Raw genomic sequence first — 17,196 nt, forward strand, 5'->3', positions numbered from 1 at the left:
ATCAGTCATCGTTTTCCTGGCGGTAAAGAGAAACCAATTGCTCATGTATCCCGAACACTTAACCCAGCTGAACGAAAATATAGTCAGATTGAAAAAGAAGGACTAGCTATAGTTTTTGCAGTAAAGAAATTTCATAAAATGATTTATGGACGTCGATTTACTCTTCTAACAGATCACAAGCCGCTTTTATCTATATTTGGGTCGAAGTCAGGTATTCCTGCATATACAGCTAATCGATTATAACGCTGGGCTATTACACTACTTGCTTATGATTTCTGAATTCTATATAAATCAACTGAAAAGTTTGGACAAGCTGATGTTTTATCTCGATTAATTGCGAATTAGAAACAGGAAAGCGAAGATTCTATTATTGCAACGATATCATTGGAAGAAGATATCCACCAAATACTACAAGTTGCTATAAAAGCAACACCATTATCCACTGAAGATATTAGACGCTACACTCAAGAAGACGGCGAGCTGAAACGGATTATAAGTTACCTTGAACATGGTTGGCCTGCTCATATAGACAACAAAAACATTGAACAGTATGCTCACCGACGAAATTCCTTATCGCTCGTGGACGGATGCCTAATGTTTGGAAATCGAGTTATTGTACCCACAAGCCTACGCTGGAAGGTGATGTTAGAACTGCACGCTGCACACCCAGGGGTAGCGCGGATGAAAGCACATGCACGCGGTTATGTATATTGGCCGAATATTGGTGCGCAGATTGAAGAATATGTTGCGAAATGTTCTGCATGTACAAAAGCCCTGAAAGCCCCTCGCAAGACCGGAATGCAGAGTTGGGGAACACTGTCAAATCCGTGGTCAAGAGTGCATGTAGATTTCGCTGGTCCTATAAACGGTAAACAGTCCTTGATAATCGTTGATGCTTTCTCCAAATGGCCACAAGTCCACTATATGAAATCTGTCTCGACACAAGCTACGGTGAAGAAACTGAGGCAAGTATTCAGTTGTTTTGGGTGTCCAGATATGTTGGTGTCAGATAATGGACCACAGTTTACATCTGCTGAATTTTCGAGGTTCTGCATTGCCAATGCCATTAGGCATATTAAGACACCCCCATACCATCCACAGTCTAACGGTTTAGTCGAAAGGTTCGTGGACACTTTTAAAAGAGCATTGCTTAAAGCCGAAGGGGAAGGAGAAATAGAAGATATAATTCAACGATTTTTACTAAGCTACCGCGCAACCCCCGACCCAACAACAAACAATCAAGAAAGTCCAGCAGAAGCAATTTTTGGAAGAAAGATTAGAATACCTATGGAACAAATGAGGCCAAAACCTGAAATCGGTCTCCGCAAGAATAAACGAATGGAACGGCAGTTCAACAAAAGGCATGGTGCCTTACCCAGAAGGTTTAATGTGGGACAAGCAGTAATTGCAAGAAATTTCCAGGGAGTAAAGCCAACCTGGAAGTTTGGCATCATAGTCCGAAGAAAAGGGAAAGTTATTTATGAAGTGAAAGTTGGACAAAAGATATGGGTACGACATGCAAACCAGATACAGCCGACCAGACAGGAGTGGGAGATAGGAAGTGATAGAAAGCATGATATACCATTAAATATATTAACCGAGTCGGATAATGAAATTAAAAAGGACTCGAATAAAATAAAGACGTGTACAACACTCCCAAGGCGGTCGCATCGCATCAGGCGGAAACCTAATCGTATAAAAATAAATCCCAAGGATCGTTATTATCCATGATGCTTCAAAAAAAGGGGAGGTGTTATATACTAGGGAAAAAGTAAGTACTGATAACTTACGGGACCTCTTATTAGACTATTATTCTATTTATATTCCTATGGTATAACTATTCAGTAACTAGATTATCTATGTTTATATTCATCCTATTACAAGCTTCATTCTGACCTATTGATTATTATTATATGATTTATTGTTCCTAAATTATACTCGGTTTATTGAATACTGTCTCTCACGCTTACAGCCTCATTTGGCTTGATTTTGTACAAATATTATTTTCTATTTTATGGTGTGGTGTGGTCTGCCTGTTTGGTATATAGACAAAGTATGTTTGAAATAAACGACTCGCATTACAGCAGCTGCTATTGGTGTTTTGGACTCAAGAGGACGGGTTAGGCGGATAAGGACCAATAAGGACGCTAGATTACTCATACTAATCGAACGTCATTGTCACAGTGTGAAGGTCGTAGAAGGCGTATTCTATTGGTGGATAATTTACGCGAATTACGTCCTTGTTAAATTCGCAAGGTCATAACAAATCAGCGACGACCTTGATCAAGTCATAACAATTGGTTACAGCCTATGTCAAAAACATAACGCCATGATGTTGGAACACTCCCTAATTGCCAGACCAGAAAGCCACCAACAACTTTACAAAGGACCGAAGGTAGGTCATCTGGGCCTGGTGATTTGTAGCGCTTCAAGAGTTGGAGTTCCTTGCGGACTTCCGCCTCATTTGGTGGATCAGTAGTCACAGGTCATGGAGAGAAGGACAGTCTGATCGATGTTGCCGGGGCAGCAGACCAGTTAAACTGCTCCTCAAAAAACTCTGTCCATAGTCCAAGATGTCGATAGATTTTAGTGATTGGCATCCCGCCATCTCTACAGATTGTTTTGATCACATCAGACTTCTTACTGCCAGTGACTCGGATGAGTTGAGAGAGCTTCTAGCAGTTACTAGATGCAACTGCTGTTTCCAACTCAGTGGCACGCTCCGACCACCAGGCCTCTCGGTCCTTACGCAAGCTTTACACAACTTCATTACGTAACAGCCTTCGCTTATGATCAAACTCGCAGTCACACAGAGTAGACCAACGGGCTTCAATGATTTGTAATGAGCCTGTAGAAACCCTGTACCTATAAGTGGGACGTTTCGCGAAGCCGCAAGCAACTTTACTTACCATTTTCATGGCGTTATGCAATTGCAATCAATGCTCACCTATACTTTTCGGTGGATGGTAGCTAACCTTGAACCTAGTTCAGTCTGACATTTATTTGCAACAGAAGCTGCAACCAATTTGCCGACATCGATCCGTTTGGGACGATGAATTTGTTGGCCACTAAAACGTAAGATAAGATTAACGTAAACTAGGGCATGACCAGAGTCCATATAGATACTTCAAAAGGAATGGCAGTCTTGTACACAACCATGTCAGCAGTAACTGATAGCGATGTGATCAATCTGAGTCAAGGTTTGAGATGCGGAGGGAGGATGCCAGGTGGCACGTGGGCGATGACTGTGCTATTAGGTAGTGCTAGCCGGAAATAGGTTGTGGTCTGCACAAGGTTGCGGTAGGTGGTCACCGTTTTTCTAACTTGAGACAAACAATACAATGAATCTCTACCAACTAACGGAAAACCCGATAAAATTGAAAAGACTATTTTAACATAATCCAAACAAACATATACGACTAGAAATCATCTGACTGTGGACCGTCTTGCTATAGAATATATCCTAAATTAATCGTCTTATTAAACAATGATCATAAAAAACACGGGTCCGAATAATAAAAACAATATCCAGCTATTCATCAAGCAAACAATCTGATTGTAACTTACAGAAAGCATATTCAAGTCAGCTACTATTCCAACTAACATAGACCCAACTATCCCACCGAATTCGTAACTACTGGCAACTAAGTAAGCTGAAAGGAATAAGTGAAAATAAATGTGTTTTTTTGGAGAAGTAAGACACTGGTGGAGATTTTTGAACTAATACAAGTTCTTTTTAACTGAAATATATAACAATTACTTTCATTAAATGAACAAATTAAACATCATCCGAAATATTTTTATTTTTTAATTTAGTAACATTTATGAAACAGTATTTGCTGAATTATAAACTGCTGTGGTTTGTTTGAGAACTTTGTAAACGTTTAGTTTTGGTTAACATCGTCAACTGGATTTGCAACAATAAAATTAAGCATAGGTTCATGATACTAAACAGTGAATCATAACTCTTGTATGGAAACGAGAGGATTTAGAGGATCAATTATATGAATTGAAAATGTGACATAATGCTTGTAAATCCAACGTCTATACTAACTCAAGTATATAGCATCTAGATATATTCCGAAACATAACCGAACACAATGAATGCAGTCCATGGGTTTCTTACGCTAAATTTCGTTAGGAAATTTTGATAAAGTTTAATGAGGGAAGAAAGTGCACTGATTGCTAATTATTCATCACAATCCAAATAGCTATTGGTTGTAAAAATATTGCTGGATTAGTCTCAAACTATGATGTACTACACTTATATGACAGTTTATCATTATCATTTTTTTGCATCCAGACAGTTTTATTATTTTTTGTCATACATCAGTAATTTCTTCTTATTTCACTTTCTAGGTATAGTTAAACATTCAGTTCTAAAACTGAACTGAAATACTGCCAAAGTTTGCAGTTGAACCTCGAACAAATCAACACTTGCTGTTAGATTTAAACCACAGTAGCCAGTCAATATCGTAGTCATAACATTACTACTGAATCATGAACGGAGGGACTAGCTCCTCCTGGGAGTTTGAGATGTTCATACTAATTTATGAGAAGAGATCAAGAGTAAGATTATTGATTAAATTTAGATAAATTCAGTTACGATTTTAATAAGATATTCGATTGTATTCTGATAAGTTTTGTTATGTAGTTCACTCGGTTTTAGACTATAATTGCGTAAATGTAATCAATAATTATCGGAAAGAGAAACAACAAATAAAGAGTGATATTTTTTCTTGAATATATATTCTCCACAGGTTAGGTATTACCTTCTTAATAGTCGAACACAGTCATGGGTATTGGGAGAACAGTGTCGAAGAGTAGTTGCACGTATTCATTAATTGCAGTCACTCTTCTGTAGCAAGGATTAAGCTACAACAGTGATATCTAGTCCAAGTTATCACACGTTCATTTCTGATCAAACTATAGCATTATTTGATGAAAATCAGTGTAGATTAAATTTTAGACTGTGTAAGTAATAGCATAGGTACTGAGGATAAATTATAATTGCTGAAAAGTTGGAAATGTTATAAAGATTTATGTTAAATAAAATTAATCTAAGTTTATTTTACCAGCATAACTGATGAATGAAACGACAAAAAATCAAATATGCACAAACCAGTATTTTGTGAGTAACCACGTTTATTATTTAAAAGCATAATTCCAAGCCAATCGCCGATTGCATAACGTAAAAATGTAGCGCACATGTGAACACCAGCAGAGGAACCTAACAATAAACGTTGTCTTAGGCTTAAAGTACGAAACAATTTTGATATTTGAATGATAATATTCACTTTATTCGGTTGGATTGTCATGCCTTTATCGTCATTTTCAGTAAAATCTTTATCTTGACAGTTGTTAGATAATCGGTTAGTTTCTAAAATGTAAAAAACCGGATGTTGATAATTTAAAACACGTGAGATAATCAACTTAGTTTGGTTGTCAAAGAACTCTCAAAATATGATTTACTGACTCAGTATTTAACTATGAAATTTTTTAGACGGTTCAGTAAGTATAAATTGGTGTACTTAGTCTAAAGTTATACTTTCCTATGTGAGGATTTGTGATATGATTTGACTGGTGGACCAAACTACATAAAGCAAAATTTAAGTATGAAAAAGTTACATTTGGCAGTCAAGTGTATTTTAACCATTAGTCAGTCAACTGATTCCTGAAAGCATAAAGTTACGGTCCTATTGTAAACCTACTTATAATTGCTTGTTTCTAGAAAAAAAAACACAGGTGAGTATTGATACTCCTTGGTTACATGAATCTAATCAGATGGAAACGGATTTGAACCCGTGACTAAGTGGGTGGACCAGTGAGCCACTGTTCCAAGTGAGGAAATCGATTTTCAACCACTAAATGTTAGGTTGGCTGTTAGGCCGAAATGTGTGGATTAAAAGTGGCCACAAGAAATTGTTCTGGGTTACTGATTTGGAAAATGAAGAAATCAAAAGTCTTGTGTTTAACTAATGCATATGGATTTTAAGAAGCAATCATAGAAATTAGCTTAATACATTTATATGCTTTACTTCGTTAAAGAGTTGCTTAGTCAGTCATTACCAAAACAGGGCCTGGCAAAGATGCACTTTGGCCCAAGTTGTTACGCCCCATTGGGACGACGAGATGAAAATAACAAGAGGAACATTGAATTATAAAGCAGCAATTATAACAAAAAAGACTAAACATCAAGAACATGGTTCAAAAGGACACAGAGAATAGACACATACAGGGGGATAGTGGAGTTCAAAATCGAGAGGAAGGTAAGGAATGAATGCATCTGCACCATTGTGAAAAATCCCTAACTATTTCACCCTAAGTCTCCCATCACTGATAGCGGTTATCACGTAGATGCCAACCAGGTAGTCTGCACATATTGTGGTGTGTACTACTGATGTCGGCATATATAAGCAGAATGTATCACCAATTGAAAGTGAAATGCCTGGAGGCAGAAGATTAAAAAGATCGAAGAGAAAAGAACGAGAACAGAAAATAATTGGTGTGGAAACGAAAGAACAACCAAGTCTGAGACAACTGATTAAAATTTTGCAGATGAATTATTTACTGTATGGTTGTCAGATTTTACCAAGAGATTCCGTAATTGCGTGTTCAAATACATTTGGTTGTCCCCACCTCTGTTCTTGTTGACTACACTATCAACATGATTCAGATGAATAGTAAATGACTTCGTTGACTAATGATATGTCTTGGTTTGAGTGTTCTTACCTTTCTTCCAGTCCTCTTCTACACCAGAGAAAATCGCCCGTCAAGGTAGGAGGTGGTTAGGCCAATAAGTCATGTATTGTGAGGAACGTATTTATTTCCACTAAATTATCAGATATCAAATTATATCTGGAATGGATGTGAATAAGACTAAATACAGTTAATTTTGCCCTCATCACAATAATTCATGTCTTATGAGGTCAAATTTAACCCTATAAGTTCCCTGGTTCCCATGCTACTCGGATATCAAATCCAATCTAATTATTTATTGGAAGAATCTACGTTTCTTGGCTCTGTTGAAACAATGTTTCAATAACTTTCTGGAGTAATTATGAAAAATTAGAGAACACTAGGCTAACATAAATATGAAATGTATTCAGAACCAGTTAGTGATTATTATAGTGATAAACGTATTCATTTGATGTATATAATAGTTTGATTTACTTTACTTACTTACTTACTTACGCCTGTTACTCCCAATGGAGCATAGGCCGCCGACCAGTTGATTTACTTTAGAGTGATTGAAATGTTACATTAGAACTTTTAAGTAAACAAAATAAATGCTTATTAATTATCAAGTCATAGATTTATACTAAAAATCAAGCACTTCAATACTATTGACAAAGTAGCATGGTACAGTATCCTAAAACTCTCTTCCCATACACAAAATAACAAGTGCAAATTTTGTGATTTTAGCAAAAGATTTTCTAATCCATACTCTTAAAAATTAAGATCGCTATTTGTAAATTAGTGAATTCCAAATGAATAACTATTCATAACTGTTATAAACTGCAGGATACTTGTTATAACTCTAGAGATTCTTGTTATAACAGTCCTTTCATTTTTTACACGTATGTGGGACGTTAATTTACCTTAAACGAATATCTACACTAAATTCCCACCCAGTGTCTATTCTACAGGACTTCAACACAACTCAAATCAAGAACACGAGATTAGCCTGACTAGGACGTCAATATATTTCCACACCAAAATCCGACACAAGGAACAGTCAATCAATAACAGTCCATCAATAACTGTCAATACATAATAAGGATAGGGGAATATATATAACACATATAACACCTGTCATCCTATCTAATTCTGACTCATCAAGACAACCAATCACTGTCATTCTCGCCCACACATCAGTAACTTACACAAAATTTCTATGATCAAGTTTTTTTTATCGTAACAGAAAATTTAAGAGGAATTTCAATGGACTGATTAAAGTAATAACATGATCTCACTTTCATTACAACACCTTTCCTGATTACTTGTATCATAAGTGTTTTGAACCAATTTTGAAGTGGACATTAAACTTTGACAAGTATCATCACAGCGTTTGTGTTTTATATCTGAATTGAGATGCTTCCCCAATAATTGGTTAGATATTGTTATTTTAGAAGGACTAAAATATTTAGTTGGTATAGTCTTAAAATTGATTTCATTTAGAGTATCAATGGTTCGCGAATGCAGATAAACAATAAGAAGTAAAGCTGATATTATGCAACATGCTCCTGTAAAATTTAAAAAAATTCATAAATTTCAAATGGATGTTAATATATAATAAAGACATCAAGTATTATTATTACATAGAAAAAGTTATATTTTTTTAGTAGACTTTGAAAGTTACTACAGAGTGATTTCAAGAATTTTATCGATTTGATGGTAACTTCCAAAAAATTGATGTCAGTTTAGGATTAGTTAAATAAAATAAACAATTGACTTCAATTATATTTTATGCTGAACATCACATACTTTTAATTTTCGATGAAATTAAAACCCGAAAAAATTCAAATGTTTTAGAGGACATATCAGTGACTACCAGATGCTTTAAAATTCAATAATTAACATATTTCAGTGTAACCAGATCAGGAGGTAACAATTATCCAAGAAGTTTCCGGTTGATGATCTAAATATTGTGAAGAACTGGATCATCCTCATACTTCTTCGTTTCGATTAGTGACAAGTGTTACAACTCGAATTGATATACTATTAGTCGAGAAAAGATATTCTTTCAGTCAGTCAGTCAGTCAGCTACAACGTAGGACCAGGCACATTTATGCATCGGTCCAAGTCGTCACACATCATTAGCAAAACAAGATTGACACCAAATTCATAAAAGTAGTTACTTCAATGGTAGCAACATATAAAAGAAAGATCGCATATAAGGATATAGTACATGAAGAAAGACAGATATGAAGCAATTTTAATCTCAAGGTTTAAGGGAAGATAAAGAGTATATACACCGACGCCATTGTGATCGATTCTGAGCCACGTCACCTAGAGTCTCCAACCATTGGTTACGACAGTCACGCGGACCCCAACCAAGTAGTCTGCATCTGCCAACATGGCTCAGACTAGAAGTTAGTGACTTCAAGCACTGATGCCACGTTTTGGTTTGGCCGCCCCTAACTTTCTTCCAACCATACCCTACACTAGTCAGCATAGCGCGTCGTGGTAATCGGTGTTCAGGCATACGTAACACGTGGCCCAACCATCTCAGTCGATGAAGATTCATGACCTCATCAACTGATTTACCATCATTCCCTAATACCCTGTGTCTAACCTCACTATTACTTACCCGATGATCCCAGCAGATGCGAGCAATATTTCTAAGACATCTGTGGCATCTTCTACTCTTTATTGCCATGTTTCACAGCCGTAAAGTAGAACAGAGCGAACTGCTGCGCAGTATACTCGTCCCTTAATTGATAGACAGATATCTCGTCTTCGCCATAGGTAACGTAAGTTGGCAAAAGCCAAACGAGCTTTTTGAATCCGTGCTGAGATTTCGTCAGACACCAACCCATTAGGGCTGATCAGACTTCCAAGATAAGTGAAGTTGTCGACGTGTTTCACTACTTCACTCCCTGTCCTTAGTTCAGGTGTTGACGTATGTCAGTCCTGGAGTAACAATTTACATTTGGATGGGGAGAAACGCATCCCAAACATCCTGGCATTATTACTCAGTTCTAACAGAAGACTACATTTTGTCAGTGTCTTCACCAAACAGGACTATGTCATCTGCGTATTCTAAGTCGATAAGTGAACCTCCTGGTAGAAGATCAACTCCTGAAAATTTAGTCGACGAGTGTTATTTCCAGCAATAGGTCTTTAACGAAGTTAAACGAAAATGGGGATACTGAACAGCCTTGACGGACACCACTTGAGGTTGTAAAATCATATGACAGTTCGCCATAAGCTCTCACTCGACTGATAGTGTTCGAGTAAAGAGCCTTCACAAGGTTTATGTACTTCTGAGGTACACCTTTCAATGACAGACACTGCCACAGAACCTCTCGGTCTACAGAGTCGAATGCTGTTTTCAAGTAAAAAAAAACTATCATTGTCGGACGCCGATAAACATGTCTGTGCTCTAAAACCTGACGAATAGTGAATATGTGGTTGATGCAGCCACGACCAGGTCTGAAGCCAGCCTGATTTTCTCGTGTTTGCAGTTCATGAGTCTTAGTTAGGCGCCCGATAATTATTGAGGTAAGTATTTTAGATGCTATGTTAGTCAGACTAATCCCTCTATGGTTATCACAGGATGATTTTGGCCCCTTCTTATATATTGGGACAATAAGTGATTGTGACCAGTCAGATGGGATTATGTCCAACTCCCAGATTTCAGCCAAAATATTAGTCAACCTAATCGCTAAAATTGAACCACCATATTTAAAGACCTCTGGAGCCAATCCATCCGAACCAGCTGCTCTTCTTGTTTCAGATTATCTATAGCCTTTTGAACTTCCGCTAAATTTGGGGGATCTACTTCAATGTTCCATTCAGACTGTTTGGATATGGTGGGTAACTGTAGAGTAGCTGAAGGCCAGCTAAACTGTTCTCTAAAGTGTTCCGCCCATTGTTCTAAACGTCCGGGCTGAGAGCAGATAAGGGTTCCGTCTTCTTCCGAGATTGTTTCGCTTACAATTGACATCTTAATTCCGGTTTCTTTTATTAGTCTGAAAAGCTGTCTGATATTACCTACAGCCACTGTCTTTTCCAATTCTTTTGCTTTCGTTGCCCACCACTGCTAACGATCGTTCCTTAGACTTTTAGTTAACCTAGATCTGATTTGTTTTCGCTCTTTGTCGTGTTCAGAGTCTGATAGAATGAGTTTAGGCGAATCCATCAGTGAAATAGACTTAGAAGAAGTCTATTGGTTTTTTTGAACCCTTTGGTTTAAATTACTGATGGAAATATGGTCTATTTGAGTCCATCGTTGGTTTGGTGCAGGTGGTCGCCATGTTAGACGATGTCTCTCCTTATGCTTAAAATTAGTGCTTGCCAAAAATAAACGATTGTCTGAGCATAGTTGCAACAGACGATCACCATTATCGGTTCGTTGAGCCGGAATACTAAAACACCCACCTAAATGTCTTTCTGTTTGATTTAAGCTGCCTACCTGGGCATTAAAGTCACCCGCTACGACTACCACGTCTGAGCGCTTAGCTTTCTGAAGAAGCTCAGAGAGTTTTCTGTAAAAGTCATCTTTTACTTCATCATGGCTGCAGTCAGTGGGAGCGTAGGCAGAAACAACGAAAAGGCAACGACGTGTGTCCCTATCCTTCCGAGTTCTTACGGATCCATTTAGCCGGACAGCACACAGGCGACTGTTAACGGGGATCCATTCTAGTAGTGCCTGTTCTGCCCTTGTACTTAGTGCTATGCCTACCCCTGCAAGTCCACGAGAACTAGCCAACGGGTCGCCAGATACACGGAGGGTGTATTTCGTTGGCTGTCCATTTTGGCGAGGTGAGGTCAACTGAATGACCACACTAGGATCCTGTATGCGTGTTTCGGAGACACAGCATACATCAACCGTACGAGGATCTAGGGTTTTAGCCAAGGAAGCCTGTAGACCGATTTGACTTAAAGTACGTACGTTGAAGGCTCCAATGTGTAGTTTGGAGCGAGGTTTTAGTGGATCTCGGACAGTGTTTCACGCACTAGAATCGTTGGTCATAGTGACACTTGAGGAGGAAACCGAAAGAGGAAGTTTAGTGTCGAAAGTCGAGGTGGGAGGAGTGATATGAATTGAAGGGAGTTGATTATGAATACAGTGACCGTGAGTGCTGTTAGAGGTATGAGGGCAGTTATCACTTCCCGGTTGCCCACACCGTGGAAGGGTTCTTCTAGAGATACCTGAAAAGGAAATTGGGTTAGAAGTGGTCTTAGTGATTTGAGAGCGTGACCGCAGTGCCCAAGGGACAACTGCTTGAGGTCGGTCACACACCACCTTTTTGTGGGTAATTTTTGTGTTAGCTCTGTACTTGTTGGGACCTTACCGCCGGAGACGGATATTCATGGGATAAGGCGAGGTGTGCAATCTTAGGGTCGATCCTTATTAACTCAACCCCTCCTTGTGGGAAGGCAGCATCGCTGTTATGCTGGCTGTCTGAAGTAAACACCTTACTGACGTCACATCTCCGTACAGTCAACAGTACGACTCCGCCTTCGGACTTTGGTTTTGCTGCTTTTAGTCTCACCGCTCTTCAACCGACCTGTCTGGCATGGTAGGACCTTGAGGAACGATTGTTCCAGCCAGTATGGCTCGATTGGTTCATCACGATAGACAAGCACGACCACCACGTCAAGGTAACAGCAATGGTCGGGAAAAAAAATATTCTTTACGTCTGGTGACCGTACATGTTATCATAATTCTGATTGAAATCACAGAGTAAAGCGACGTCATAGATCTTAGATCATGTATTTTCCATAATATTGATTAACTAGGCTATGAGTACTGACAATAGAATTAATAGTGATAATTTGCATACATTTAACTTTTTTAAGAAAACTGTCTTACTAGGTTAGCTGGTGGAAAAATCACCAAACCACTCAGTCCGCAACCAGTGGGACTAAGGTTTAAACTTTATTCTGCTTATTTCGACCCCCTTCTACAGCAATGTAGAGAACAACTAGGAATTTACCGCAATAGGATTTCTATGTTACGTGGGATGTGTAAAACACAATTTACATCAATAGAAAAAATCACTTCAAATTTGAATTTCATTTTTACAAAAGTGCAATTATAAGTATGTTTAAGTTAACACATCTGTTGATTCAAATAAAAGATATCAGAGGGAATCAAAAAAGTTTGACAATTAGCTGAAACAACTACGTAGCTAATATGTCGGAGCTTGTCTACATTTAATAGGGACACCAGCTAGGAAAAATATTGAAGATTTAAATGATAATAGAAAACAATGACGAATCTAGATTTTATGTAAAACTGTGTTATACAAATCGAAACCACCGAATGATTGTATCAGTTAATTAATGGCACTGATATGAAAATCACTTAACAATGTGATTTTCAAATTATTAGCTATTGTACCATGCATCGGTAGACGAATTTGAAATAGAGTTGAACGATCCTTTATTCCCTAAAATATCTGAACTTATCTATTTATTAACGTTGTTTAGGAAAAATGATAATATGGCTAGGAGTTCGTTTCAGAAGACAATATGAAATATTACAAATTATGCATGACTGAAACTAAAATCAGATTAATTTTCATGTAGGAAGAATGGTAATAAATTTTAGGGTATCTGTTTTTTAATTAAGCGCTAAATACAATGACATACAAGGTCAAAAAGCTGCTTTTAAATAGAAGGTAACAGTTGATGACAAGTATAACATAAAATAAATGCACTGGTCAGTTAAAAATATGTATTTACCAACAAAAATGAACGGAGCTCTCCATGCCAAATCACCGAGGAATATCGTTGCATACGAAGAAATAACAATAGATATCCAAGAACCCATACAACCAGCTAGGTTAGAAGACGATGATATTAATCCCCACCAAGTGGCTAATTCCTGAGAAGCCACAGACTAAAATTAATTTAAGCAGACTTTAAGCAACGAAATCATATATGTACTTTAAACTAGAACTAGGAATTTACCTAAATGATAATACTTCAAGTTAAATAACTGTAAGATGCCAGGTTTCTGTTGATCAACTATTTATCTCTTCTATTAAATAAGAGATTGTTTTCATGGGTGTTGTTTGCTACGAAACCAAGCAGATTCACTGATAACACAAAAACGAAGATAGGGACTAAAAGGAAATATTATAAAAGTAAGGTAGATACATACAAATCTAACTGGAAGGCAATCATAATGTGAGAAAACATCTCGCAAATGATATCTAGTGGCTAAAGTCTAGTGATACTTTTTGCATTAGCGGTTATTTAAACACTCTGCTTTCAATTAATGAGTTTCAAGTTTGAATCCCAATCTGTCTGCTACACTTTAGGAAATGGAGTATTATCACTAGCCGTCATGTAAACCATGGCTCAGAGTCAAGTACATACGGCTCCACAAGATAAATTAGTTAAAATACAGTAATCCTCTTTAGCTACGATCGTCCCTATTGATGAGGCATGATGCATACTTGTAACTTGATGGTTAGCCCCTGGACTACTTAACAAAGGAACTGCACATTCACAAAATGATTCATATATATATATATATATATATATATATATATATATATATATATTACAGCCTTTGTTCCACTAGCTCGAATTAATGTCCGCTTACTATTAAAAAATTAATGTGAATAATAGTTTATACCAATTAGGAAGAGAACATAGTTTGTATTATTATTATTACTTAAACACATAGATATTGGTACAAGGAAGCACCAGATACATATGCGCCGCACAAATCTCATTCGATTTGTGTGAGGGCTGTGATACTGCCCAGGTGCCCAAACTGAAGCAGGTGGTTTTCCTAGGGGGCCACACCCGGAGCCTCTGACCTAAAGGTCTGACCCACAAGGCAGTGGAGCATCGTAAGGAGATGCAGTCCCATGGTAGCCAGTGACCAACAATTGGTTCATACGCCATTTGTTCCATTAGGATACTGGAGCCCATGTACACCATTGGTTTGGAATCAGGGTTTTCCAACTCGCGTGGCCATGTGGGAGCATTTCGAGAGAAAGAGAGCGGACTCTCCCCACTCTCGGCCGTACCAGAGCATTTAGGGGCGAACATAGTTTGTAAGTATGAAGATATCCTCTTAATATAAACATTACTTCGAGAAAACGAACATTTCTTCTACATGGATTTTATTACTTGAATTAATCCTTCTTATAAAAATGACCTCCTAGTTTTCATTTTCACCCGTAAAAATATTCACAGGAAATTATGACTAAGTGTTATATCTTGTGGCCGAGTGGATGCCCGGTTAATGTATGACGTGGTAAGACCGCCAATCAGAGGGCGGCGAATTATCGATTGGAACAGTGACACACGAAAACTGCACGAGCAGTCTAGAGTACGTATCGGTCTTGCTTTCTGCCTAGCCCAGCCAGTTAAGTCAAGAACACCAATAACAGCCCCTGCGGTATGAATCCTTGTATTTCAAACATTACTTACTTTCGCCTGTTACCCCTCGTCGAGGAGTATAGGCCGCTCACCAGCATTCTCCATCCAACTCTGTCCTGAGCCTGTTAGAAGGTGTATCGGCCTCGTGACTTCCGAAAAATTTCGGCTTTCATCATGAGGCGTCATAATTATTCCTTGAACTCCCAGGGCAGAGTTTAAATGGTTTGAATTATTTTTCTGGTTAGCGTTTTTTTAGCGAGTTAGCTTTCCTACGGGATGGGATCGCTAACCCCATGCCCAACCCTCCTCCTTTACCCGGGCTTGGGACCGGCAGTAACTCTATAAGAGCTAAAGGCGGAGTATTTCAAACATACTGAATTTATATACCAAACAGACTGACCACATCGTACCATAAAATAGAAAATAACATTTGTACAAGATTTAACCAAATGTGGGAGGCAGCAATTAATAGACTAGGGATAACTCAAGAATGGTAAACCGTACAATAGTCTATAGATCAAAATAAAGCTTATAATAAGAGGAACACGAATATAAATAGTTTGGTTATTTAGCAATTATACGATAAAAAATATATATGCATAATACTGGTCCATAAATGGATCCCAAAGCTACCATTCACTACTGTTATCGGGACATTGAACTAAGCAATTTCAAAATTGTCATATATAAGTATGATAAAAATCGAATTACAGATTTGGTGTCAACTTACTGTACGAAGTGTCTTTGATATGGCTGGCCAACTAGAACCAAGTGCTAAACCGGTCAATCCATAGGATACTAACCAAACTGTTTGGTGAGATGAAACTAAAGAAATTAACATTGGATGTACTCATTAACATGATAGAATCTATTTCTACTTTTTATAAATTTAATTATATTTGTTAAATAAGTTGATATGATGAAATGCAATACAAAAGGGATTTTCCATAGTTTCCGTTCATTTATTTATAAATAATAGACTTTGAAACGATGGGAGGTCAAAAGATGTGTTTTAATAAGTACAAGTCAAGCGAGAAAAATATTTACTTACCCGATAAAAGAAAAAGTGAACCTGAGGCTGAAATCAGAGAGTAAATAAAAATTCGAAGTGGATTTAAGTGATCCATAAGAATCCCACCAATTAATTTTGTAACTGTATAACCCAATGTTTGAGCAGTAATAATGGAGCCTGAAACAAGATTAAGGAAGTAATATACAACTCATTTTAAAGGTACTATACACGAAATGTTGATACTATTCGGACTAATCAGATATTGGATATTTATAAGTTATAAAATTTAGTAATTAATATTTTATCATACAAACACGAGATCATATTCAAAAGGCTTATAACGCATTATTTATGAATGTATGAACGGCAGCTCTAAATTTAAGTTAGAAGAAACAAGAGATTTGATGGAACCGTGATGGATTTTAGTCACTTTATAATAAAAACGACGATACAGAATAACACAGAACATATGACCCACAATTCACTGGCTAGAAGTCAAGTAGTTATACAACTGAACCAAAATCTTACCTACGTAGTAACAAGAATAATTTACGACATGACTTACCTAAATGAGTATTTGATTTAGTTCCTTTATATTGTACTGGGATTATATGATATATATTCTGTATGGCTCTCCGAGCTAGCGAAGTGAAGAAGTAACTCCAAAACAATAAGATCAATAGCCCAAGTGGTCTTTTAACAGTTGCATCCATGATGCTATAAAACGGATAAAATTACTAAATAAATAAAAGACAGGAAAAATGAATGGAATGTTAACCTTTCAACCAGGCAGACTAAAAGCATGCAAGTTGTTAAACTATGCTGCCGAGCATGAGGCTTTAATGATGGACTTAAGCTTATGAATAAACAGCTACCGTAATTCAGAAACCTTTTGTCAGAAAATTAATGAAACTAAAATGAGCAGTGGTTTCGCATAGACTATGAACTTCTTAAGACTTATGAGTGTTTTTCCATCTTAACGCTGTAAAAACTTCAAATATATGGAAATATTTAACGTGTTCCTTAGGATACTTTGTAAAACCTAAAATAATTTTATAGATGACTACTTATCGTACTAATAATTTTCTCAAACGACTTTGCTGATAAAC

General features: G+C 37.3%; 1 protein-coding gene across 1 annotated transcript in view; it reads right to left on the bottom strand.

Moving 5' to 3' along the window:
• The window catches only part of Smp_090870 (putative protein transport protein Sec13), a gene marked incomplete at its 5' end in the record, with an annotated part of 72,714 nt that extends 55,914 nt beyond the window's left edge, over nucleotides 1-16,800 (bottom strand). The window contains 7 exons of the mRNA XM_018794644.1: nucleotides 3,568-3,653; nucleotides 5,123-5,380; nucleotides 7,977-8,246; nucleotides 13,420-13,576; nucleotides 15,806-15,900; nucleotides 16,127-16,264; nucleotides 16,653-16,800. Of these exons, the coding sequence (XP_018649035.1) occupies nucleotides 3,568-3,653; nucleotides 5,123-5,380; nucleotides 7,977-8,246; nucleotides 13,420-13,576; nucleotides 15,806-15,900; nucleotides 16,127-16,264; nucleotides 16,653-16,800 (1,152 nt within the window). The remainder of the gene's footprint in view (nucleotides 1-3,567; nucleotides 3,654-5,122; nucleotides 5,381-7,976; nucleotides 8,247-13,419; nucleotides 13,577-15,805; nucleotides 15,901-16,126; nucleotides 16,265-16,652) is intronic.
• Nucleotides 16,801-17,196: the final 396 nt, after the last annotated feature.

Source organism: Schistosoma mansoni, chromosome 1 (assembly GCF_000237925.1).
Source record: "Schistosoma mansoni strain Puerto Rico chromosome 1, complete genome".
NCBI lineage: Eukaryota > Metazoa > Platyhelminthes > Trematoda > Strigeidida > Schistosomatidae > Schistosoma > Schistosoma mansoni.